Here is a 10,623-nt window from a genome sequence, read left to right on the forward strand (position 1 = left end):
CCCCCCCCCCCCCTCTCCGCCGCCCCCCCCCCCCCCCCCCCCCCCCCCCGCGGGCGCCGCGGCGCCGGGGGGGAAGGCAATCCGAGGGCTGGCTTGCCTCGGCGGCTAAAGGCAGCCGGTGTTTGGAACCTTTCCACCTGATGCGTTATGTTTAGCAAGGCTGAAATATTCTGATGGCTCCTCTAGCCAAAGTCCAGAAAAAGAAAATAAACTTATTTTTTACGCTTATTAAACCCCAAACCAATCCCTGGCAGGTTGTTAACCTCCCCTTTCCAGGACAGCGCTGCCTCTCGCCGGGCAAAGATCCGAAGTAAGCGCAGGTTTGGGTGCGTTCCTGATATCTGCGTTGCTTCTTGATTGGATTAATAGAAATAATTGCACATGGGTTGTAACATCATTTCACCCAGGCCAGAAGACACGCCACAGCTTCACCCTATAAGACACCCACCCAGGGGATAGGGTGGGGATTTGGGCTGTGCTTGGCTGCTGCTCCGGGCACGGTGAGACTCGGCGGGGCTTCCCGGGACTCCGGGGTGCGGGAACCGGCCTTTGAGCGCCTGAGGATTTTGGGGGCCCAGCCTTCTTCCCCCAGCCCTTTACAGCCCCTCGTCCCCATGAAAATCAAAAGAACAAGGCTAAGGAGAGGGCTCTAAGCTCCGACACAGCAGGACTGGGTTTAAATCCGGGAAAGATTAACCCTTTGCTGAGCCGGCAAAGCTCGGGTCCGGAGGGAGCGCTGGGTTTGGGGGCACCGCTCTGATGCCACCTTGCTGGGGAGCAGTGGTGGCTGCGGAGCTCCTGGGCTCGTCAAGGCGGGGATGGGCGCCGTGGCTGTCCGGGGAATGTCTTCGGGTGTGGGGACGGGGGCCATGCGGCGGCAGAGCCCCGGAGATACTGCAGCCTGCCCCGGGTTCGGGGTCTGGCCCTGGGGGGGGACACGGCACGACATGGTTGCTATTGCAAGTAGACGGGGGATCCACGAGCTGTCCTCGGGCATCCCTGGGCACAATTGTCACAGGGATGTGGGGCTGGGGACCTGCCGGGCTGGCGGCGGCAGCCAGGTGAGCCCTGTCCTGGGGTCAAGCGGGGATCAACCCCAGGAGCGCGTCCCACCCGCCCCATGCTTGGGGATCCTCTCCTGGATTTTGGGGGAGCAGCGCCGGAGCCTCCCGGTGCTGCCGGTCCTGGCCGGGAGAGCCGGGGATGCGGGGGGCAGCGGGGAGCCGAGCACGGTCGGAGCCAACTGCGGGAGCCTCGGCTCGTTCCCCCAGGGCCGCAAGGGCCAAACTCCGGAGAGCACCGGGAGCTGTCGGGCTCGGGGCCGCCGATTTCGTTGTGGTGCTCAACGGCCCTAAAGCGCAGCGTTTCAGCCCCAAAAACGAGCGCGGGGGCCAAGTGGGGAGCGGGACCATGCCCGAGGGTGCGCCTCGTCCGTGGGACACCGGCGGGGGCATTTCTGCCCGTTCCGCTGCTGTTCTGCCGTGCCCGGGGGCAGGTGCCTGGGTTTGGGTTTGGCCGGGCCGGGAGGTGCGGGGGGCCGAGCCGGTGCGTGTATGTTTGTATATGTGTGTGTGTATGTGTGTATACGTGTGTGTGTGTGTGTGCGCTCGCCGTGTCCCTCCCTCTCTCCAGCCACCCCACCCCCGGGAGGGGAGGGAAGGAGGAGATGGTGGGGGGGGCTCCGACGGCTCGCCTCGCTCCGGCAGCCCCAGTCTCTCCGCCAACGTCAGGGAGGTCATTAATAACCAATTAGGAGGGTCAATGAAGCTCATATATAGCCGGGCGGGAGCCGCCGAGCCGAACGGAGCCCAGCCCGCCGCCCACCGCCCGCCGCGCCCGGCCCCGTCGCGCTCGGCCCCGCCGCCTCGCCCCCATGATGGGCTCGGTGCTGCCCGCCGAGGCCCTGGTCCTCAAGCCCGGGCTGAAGCCGCAGGGGCTCTCGCTGGCCGAGGTGATCACCTCCGACATCCTGCACAGCTTCCTCTACGGCCGCTGGAGAAACGTCCTGGGCGAGCAGCTCTTCGAGGAGAAGAGCAGCCCCAAGACCGCCTTCACGGCCGAAGTCCTGGCTCAGTCCTTCTCCGGAGGTGAGTGACCCCCCCGGACCCTCCCCGATCCCCCCGGTTTTCCCCATCGGCCCCGGGCCGGCTCCCGGTGCCCGGCGGCGGGATGCGGTCCAGGCGCCCCGCTCGCCCCGGGCGTGGGACTGGGGAAAAAGGGCTTTAAATTCATTTGGTTAACTTGGGCTTGACCTGAGAAAGTTCCCACTTAAACCGCGGGCTGGGGGGGCCGGGGCCGTCCCGCATTCAGCCGCTCGGGACAATATCTTTTCTCTCGCCCCGGCATCGCCGGGGCGTCCCGGCTCCCTTTTCCCCCTCTCGGATTTCTGTTCCTCTCTTAATTTACCATGAAGGCTAATTCCATTTCCATTCACGATATGTCAACCATCTCATCTCCCCATTTTGTAAGAGGAATTCCTGGGCCCTTTTAAACAAGCCCTCGCGCCATTCAGGCACAATGTACCGCTACAGCATTCCTAAAGGACTAATGAATTTAGAATTAGCAATTTCTTTCTAGTTGAGTTTAATGAATGCAGATCACTTTAACAGCATGACAAATTGCTGGATGGGCCGAAATAGACACCATTTAACCTCCTTTCCCAGCCCCGCTCCCTCGCCCAGCCCGGGATGCTTTTCCCAGGTACCTCCTCAATGCCCCGGGGGAACCTTGTACCGCTTTGTGGGAGCCCGGCTGGGCGTTTAAAAGGCTCAGCCCCGGGGTCTGGGCTGGGGCGGGGGTTGGGAGGGGTCCCCGCCGCCCCCGGTCTCCCCCTCTCTCCCCCACCTCGGTCCCTTTCTGAGCCGTCTTCTCCCTCGCAGAGGTGCAGAAGCTCTCCAGCCTGGTGCTGCCGTCGGAAGTGATAATCGCCCAGAGCTCCATCCCCGGGGAAGGGCTCGGCATCTTCTCCAAGACCTGGATCAAGGCTGGCACAGAGATGGGGCCGTTCACGGGCAGGGTCATCTCCCCCGAGCATGTGGACCTGTGCAAGAACAACAACCTCATGTGGGAGGTAACGAGCCCCCTGAACCCCGAGACTGGAGTGGTTTGGCAAAAAGCAGGGACGGGCGCTGGGGGTCTGTGCCATGCTTGTGCACCTTCAGGCACCATCCTTGTGCCTCAGTTTCCCCACTCATGCAAATATCTGGGCAGGTGGGTTTAGGAACCCCTTGCAGGAGAAGGCTGAGGTTTCCTCAGACCTCGGGTGCAGCCAGCCTATAGAGGAGCCCCGAAATGCTGTTGTTCATGTCCCATACAGCCGGATCACACCCTGCCCTGCCCATCTCTGTCCAACTGGTTGCTGCCCACACTGGCCACAGTGGGCAAAAACAGCTCTACCCTGTCCCCTGCTCCCTGCTTTGCCCCAGCCCTGGTGAGGTTAACCACGAACAAAACTGTGGGGTTTGGGGGGGATCTGAGATGCCAGGGCGTTGTGCACAGCCAATTTTTTGTTTCCTATTTTTTCGTTTGTTTGACTCAGACTTGCACTTCTTAACTATTTTTAATTACTATTATAATTTCATGCCTAATAGAAACTTGTCTCATCTTTCCTGCCACCCTGCAAAGCATCTTTCCAGGCCTGGCAGGCCCCTCCACCCAAGGCATTGTACCACTCCCAAGGCAGGTGCAGGATGATGAACAGCCCCTTCCTCTGGGGCTGAGTTGCTGGTGGGGCTCTGATGAGCAGGGAGATTGAGGAAGGGAGCTGGGTTATCCAGGGAGATAGGGGCTGACAGGACCAGCCATGCCAGTGAGAGCAGGGCGCATTTCTCAGCCCCGCTGCAGAATCACAGTCCGGCACCACAAGCAGGAAGGGTTCGGCATCTCCCAGCTGCTGTCAGGGTCTCAGCCCTGAGGCTGTGCTGGCTTTGAGCTTGTCCCTGTCCAGGCTTTATCCCAAAGGCAGGGGGTGGAGGGGCTCAGCCCACTGTGGGCAGCATCACTACCAAGTGCTCTCTCCCTTCGCAGGTGTTCAACGAGGATGGCACGGTGCGGTACTTCATTGACGCCAGCCAGGAGGATCACCGCAGCTGGATGACCTACATCAAATGTGCACGGAACGAGCAGGAGCAGAACCTTGAGGTGGTCCAGATCGGGAACAACATCTTCTACAAGGCCATTGAGGTAAGTGGGGCTGAAGGGCAGCTGGGCATCTGCAATAGAGGAGCAGGGTGGTGGGATCCCTCACCCTACAGACTTTTTCTCCCTTGTTCTTTGGGCTGTTGGTGGAGTGTCTGTGGAAGGACATGGCAGTTTTTCCATCCTTGGCACTCAGATCCATCAGGAGAGGTTGAAACCACAAGGAAGGGCCATTGCACAGGCTTCAGAGAGTAGTAAAGATCCCTTCTCCTCTCTGTTCCCTTTCTGTGGGCTCATGGAGTGATGTGTGTTAAACAGAGGGAGAATAGATCTTCGTTTGGGGTGCAAAGCATGAAAAGAGCTGCAATTCTGGCCCAGATGGGGCTTTGGACAAGGACAGGGGTTAGATGCTCTATTGAAAAAGCAGGATCTTGTGCAGAACCTGCTTCTTTATAGCAGGGTAAAGTTTGGGAGGTCCTGTGAAACCCAGGTGCTGAGCACAGGCTGAACCTGACTCTACACTGCTTTGCCTGGGCATCACACTCCGGCTGTGCAGGGAGCAGGGAGCCATGGAGCGGGCAGGGAGTGGTGCTGGTGCAGTTGTGCCTTGGGCTTTACACTGCGGGGAAGGGACTCTTCCTGCCCCCCTTATCCATGTGCTCCTGTATGAAGTGCTGGTTGGTGCTGGCGTGGCACTGGAGCAGGTACAGGGTCCCAGGGATGGCAAGGCTGCCGTGCAGTGGGGTGATGGCTGAAGGACGCTCACAGCTCCCTACAGGAGACTCTGGGATGGAGGTGGGTGACTGGCTCCCCGGCATTCCTGATGACACGTGCCTACATATTGATGACAGTGCCAGAGCAGGGCGATGGTGGGGACCAGCCCTGCTTGTGTGCAGTGTCCCCATAACCCAATGCTATTGCAGGTGGAGAAAGGTGATGGCTTAGGGAGATGTCCTTGTGCAGCAGCTTTGGCTTTAAGAGTCACAAGAGGGAACATGTCCCAGTCCATCCCAGACCTGCACTGTGGGATTGTCCCCCTCCAGTATTGGGTTCAGAGTCTCACCTGAGGAGCGTTTGCAGCTGGGAGAGGGTGTCAGCCGGGAACAACCATGAGTGCCTGCTGGTTCCATGGGCACAGGCAGCTCTCTGGATCTATCCAGGTAGTGCTCCTGCACTGGCTTACAGAGCAGCACAAATTCAAATGCTCCATGGCACAGGACCACAACCCAACCTGCACTGAGCGAGCAGGGCTGGGTTAGGGATTGCTGCAGTTGGTTGGGAAAGGTGAATGGGTGGGTAGGAAGAGGATCAGATATTCTCTCCTGCTGCAGGAGGGTCCTGTGTCACCCTTGGGCTCTGCCACCTTTCCCAAGAGCTCCACACACTTCCCTCCTGTTTTCATGCTGATCACCCCTTCAGCTGTTCCCAGTTTAAGACCTGATATTCCTGTGGGCAGCTGTGCCTGTTGTGACAGCACCTTAAGTGTTTTTTATTACTGTTCTTAACTTACGCAAGTAAATAAAATAGTTCCAGGTAGCCGTGGTGTGATTAGGAACACAGGTGTGGATTTTATACCTTGTGCAGGCACAGATGAGGGGGTGAGTGAGTGAATATTTGGGTATAGCCATGATCCATCTGTGGGCTTGTTCCTGAGGCTGAAGCAGCGAGCAGCGGAGCAGGATGAGTTTAATTCCCTTGGCGTAAGCAGTGAATTTGAGATGCTGAGAGCGCTGAACCCCAAATGATGTGTGGGAGGAGGTGGGCATGAAGGATCCCTGCTGTCACACTGCTCCTCAAGCTCAGCAGGGCACGCACACACCGACCTGAACTTAGCACTGCCCTGCTCAGCACCACAGGTGTCCGTGTGCAGCCATTGTCACCCTCCATCCTCTACCAGTCCTGGTGGCTTCCCCACCTCCTGTCCCCCTGTACAGCCTCCTGCCCCTGCCTGCCGTGCCCTGGGCACAGTGGGCACAGTGAGCTCCCTGGTTCCTACTGCTCTGCACCCACCTCCGCTGCACCAGGGCTCCAGCAAAACATCTCTTTGGATGCCTTTCTCACCTACCTGCCAAAAAAATCAAATTTATTTGGTGCTTTTTTCCCCTATTTGCCTTTAATATTTTAATGTGTTTTGCCTGTTCCTGCCCTTATTTGCTGATTTGTTTTTCCCGTCCTCTTTCTCAGCAATACCAAGTTGCTGCTGCTGGGAAATAAACTGAGGGCAGAAAGTTTTGGCCTTTGATCTGAAGGCCACAAGATTTCTGGGGGGCAATTTGAATTTGCTTTGGGATGTGTGCACATGGGTGATCACCTGCTGCTGATGTGGCTGCAGCAGCTTCAGCAGAATAAAACACACACATATATGCATCCATGCAGATTGTTTTATCCTTTCAGCAATATTTTATTTGCTTGTATTAAAAGTGACTAATTTTCTGTTAAGAGCGAATAGCACCAAGAAACAGCGTCATCAATTTGGGATGCAAAAGGATATCAGCTTCCTCTGCCTCCCAAATTCCTCCTCTGCAGCCCCAGTGATGTCTTTATGCAGATGAACAAAGATATGAAGCTGAATTCCTATTAATTTCAGATGCCTAAAATTTAATACATTTTCAGTGTTGAGGTGATTGAACTTCGGATCTGTGTTTCATGTGGATGTTGTTTTACTTGGATCTAACATGCTTAGTGTACAGAAATGCAGGACATTCCTATTTCTAAATTAGGTTCTTAACAGTAGGGACTGCTAGGGAAAATTTGTATTTTTTTATAAAGTGATGTTGTTATTAGTGTTGTTTGAACTGGTCTGAGAGGATCCATCTTCCCAGCCACGGCTGCTGCAGGAGGGGAGCCTTGAGCGGCGTTTCCTGGTCGCTCGCCTCGGCCATGCGGGAACATGACAGAACAGCAGGGACAGGAGAAGTGCCATCGCTTCAGGGAAATGGGAGCGTGGATGATGCAAAACCCCTGCCCTGGTCCTGTAGCTGTCCTTGGGCTCTTGCAGGCACTGCAGCTTTGGTGTGGGATATAAACAGCGTTTCACACCTGAGTCATGGTCTCTTACAGCAGCCCCGAGCTCTCCTCTGCTCTGCGGGCTGATGAGCCCTTTGCTGGTGGATCTGCATTTCCATCTTCTAAAATCAGCCCCGGCAGGGGTGGGTGGGAGATGCTGCCTGTGCCCTGCAGCAGGAGGCTGCTGATGGTTCCATCCAAGGACAAAATGCTCTGCTGGAGTCCTGAGCTGGGGCTGCGTGTCCCAGGTCCCTGCTTTGGTCTCTGCCACTCATGCTGGTTGTGGCTCCACAAATGATTTATTTCTCCGTGTCTCTGTGTTCTGCCCTGTCCTGGTCTCCCCAAGCTGCTGGGACCTCTGGGTCCTGCACTCCAGAGACCCCAGATCGGTCCCTGTGCTCTGGAGCTGCATATTTGTCCATCACCCTGTTTGTGTCCCAGCTTGGGGGAGAGCCTGGAGTGGGTTTGTGCTGATGCTGGGTGGTGTTGAACTGTGCCACCACCTCCCGTGCTGGATGCTGAGCTGTTCTGTGCCTGCGTGGGGGTGTTGAGGACTGCTGGCAGGTCCCAGATGGCAGCAGGGTCTCACAGAAATGGGGCACAGCCAGGGTAGATCTGAATGGATCAGCACAGGAATGGATGTTCATCACCCCCCCAACAACCCTGTCTTTATCTCTCTTTCTAGATGATTCCTCCAGACCAAGAGCTGCTGGTCTGGTATGGGAACTCCCACAACACCTTCCTGGGCATCCCAGGTGTGCCGGGGCTAGAAGAGGAGCAGAAGAAGAACAAACATGGTAGGTAACAAGGGTGCAACATCCCTGCCTGTTCACCCTGTGCCCAGCTCTGAGGCCGTAGGGCGGGCACAAGGCAGGGACATCCCAGGGCTATGTCAGACATCTCAGTTGTCTGTGGACAAGCACAGGGCTGTGACATGATCCATACAGCCTGAGCAGGCCCTCAGTAATTCAGGGTGATGCCTCCAGGCCAGTTTACCCACGGCTGTTGTTGGTGGGGTGTCTGGCAGTTGCTGCCTGACCCAGCCAGGCAGGGAGGAGCAGCGCAGGGTGTGAGTGGAAGGCAGCCCCAACACTCTGTGAAACACCAAGTGGATGCAGCTTCTACATCCCCACTCTGCATTTAAGGGACCTTAACCACCAACACAGGAGGCTTTTCTCTCCTTGGGCCTTTGCTCTCCGCTTGTCTCAGTGACTCCCTGAGGTGCTTCTCTGTGGCACAGCACAGCTCAGGCTGTGTTTGGAGCCACTTCTGTGCTCCCTGACCCTACTCCCCACTCTGAAAGAGCCACGTCTGAGCCCAGCAGAGTGAGGGGAGAAGCTGGGACCAGTGCAGGGGCTGGACAGCATGGTTGGGGGTTCCTGAGAGTGCCTACACCCACCCCCTCCAGCTCTGCTGAAGTCCGGGCAGGAGAAAATTGGTCTTGTGTCCATCTATAGGGGATTCATTCCGCTCAGCTTGAATGCTCCCCTTACCTAAATCTGGGTGAGCCCATTCCTAGCACTGGCTGCATCCCAAAATCCTAAGAGCCAGCCTGGATGCCAGTCTGCCCAAGATAGGTGACCTCAGCAGCAGGGAGCCAGCAGGAAGGCACTGGGGGCTTTCCAGGGCACCCAGCACGCCAGGGCCTTGGGGTGGGGAGAGCTGCTGTGCTGCAGGGCAGTGCCTGACTGTCGCCTGTCATCCCCAGAGGATTTCCATGCGGTGGAGACGGGGGCCAGCACGACGGGGCGGATGCGCTGCGTCATCTGCCACCGCGGCTTCAACTCCCGCAGCAACCTGCGCTCCCACATGCGCATCCACACCCTGGACAAGCCCTTCGTGTGCCGCTTCTGCAACCGCCGCTTCAGCCAGTCCTCCACCCTCCGCAACCACGTCCGCTTGCACACGGGCGAGCGGCCCTACAAGTGCCAGGTTTGCCAAAGTGCCTATTCCCAGCTCGCAGGGCTGCGGGCACACCAGAAAAGCGCCCGCCACCGGCCCCCCAACGCCTCCCTGCAGGCCCATTCGCCCGCCCTGCCCGTGCCCCATCCTGCCTCCCTGGCCCATCACATCCCCACCATGGTGCTGTGAAGCCCCGGTGCGGCAGCAGGATTTGGGACAGCAAAGACTGGTGCTGAGACACGCGATGAACTGGCGGGGTGGCCCTTGGCTGAGCTGGGGGGCAGAGGCAGAGCTGCTTTGTGTCTCGGAGGGGTGTTGGGCTGGTTTTGGGCATCACTGACTGTGCGGGTACAGCAGGAGGGGAACCCCCAGCTCTGCAGTTGAGTCGTGCAGGATCATCCCCAGGGAGATGGGGCACAGGGTGGGCTGGTGGCCCCTGGGGTTGGCAGGGGAAAAGGGACTCAGCGGGATGTCCTGTGTGGGCTTGCCAGTGCACTGGGGAAGGACTGGGGCAGCTGAAAAGCTGGGCCTAGGTGAGTCACATCTGGGTTTTACAGATAAATTGGTGGAAAGAAACATTGCTCTTATCCCTCCTCCTCTGCTCCAGCAGACACATGCCCCATGGAAAAGCTGGCACAGCCCTGATGCGGCCATCCCTGTCATGCCTGTTTGCCCCAGGAGTGGCTTTGGCCCCGGTGGCTCCTTTCAAGGGACACCTTTCCCTCCTTGGGAGCCCCGAGTTAGTGAACATTTGCATTTTCTCCCACCCGAGCCCCCTCTGCCTGCCCTGCTCCAGCCCAAGCCCTGCACTGGGGTCTGTCACCGCTCCAAGCAATGCCGTGGGCAGAGGGGACACAGTGCCAGCTGGGAATAACCATCCACAGGCAGGTTTTGCGGGAATCCTGAGCTCTGCCAGGCTGTGCCTGTTCCAGCCCTGGCAGCATTTCTCCCCATCCCTTTCCCAGCTGTGAAGGAACATTTTGGTTGGAACTGCTACTGCCCTCTGGGGACAGAGAAAACCTGTCCCCGGGCCAGCTCTGTCCCCAAGGACAACTCTAAGCGCCCTCTGGAGTCCCCATACTCCGGAGGAAGGCTGTGTATCATAAATCTTAAAAGAAGGTATTCCAATATTAATTATAAGTCTAAGATGTATAAAGTTCTCACAAACCGTGTTCTACTTCCAGAAGAAAATAAACAAAAACAAAAGAAAAAAACCCCCAAAACTGTCACTTTAACTTTGTAAATATTTATGTAAACATTATTTACAAGACTTTGATATTATATATTATTTGATTGTATATGTACACAGTGTAAATACATTTGTACCTCTCTTGTATTCTAAATAAAAATTACTTGGAACATTTATCATTTAGAAAAGGGAGAGCTTTATATTATGTGCCAGGGGAAGGATGTGGTTATTGGGGTGAGTGAAGGTCTTAATTAACACAATAATCTGTGAGTGAGATGTGGTGTCATCTGCGGGACCAGGAAGTGCATCTGGGAGGGGGAAAAACCCCAGGTTTTGGCTAAAGAAGCCCCTTTTCAGGTCTGAAAGCTGGGGTAAGTGCTGGCTCACTC

General features: G+C 56.9%; 1 protein-coding gene across 1 annotated transcript; it reads left to right on the plus strand.

Annotated features, from left to right (window-relative positions):
* The first annotated feature begins 1,850 nt into the window (after positions 1-1,850).
* On the plus strand, positions 1,851-10,240 carry PRDM12 (PR/SET domain 12). Its single transcript, XM_042052529.1, has 5 exons — positions 1,851-2,087; positions 2,880-3,070; positions 4,027-4,182; positions 7,829-7,940; positions 8,852-10,240. Exons 1-5 carry the CDS (start codon positions 1,874-1,876, stop codon positions 9,232-9,234), a joined length of 1,056 nt encoding a protein of 351 aa, XP_041908463.1. The 5' UTR covers positions 1,851-1,873; the 3' UTR covers positions 9,235-10,240.
* Positions 10,241-10,623: the final 383 nt, after the last annotated feature.

The sequence above is a fragment of the Corvus kubaryi genome, unplaced genomic scaffold (genome assembly GCF_017639235.1).
Source record: "Corvus kubaryi isolate FWS band 111438036 unplaced genomic scaffold, C.kubaryi_AGA036_p1.0 78, whole genome shotgun sequence".
Lineage (NCBI taxonomy): Eukaryota > Metazoa > Chordata > Aves > Passeriformes > Corvidae > Corvus > Corvus kubaryi.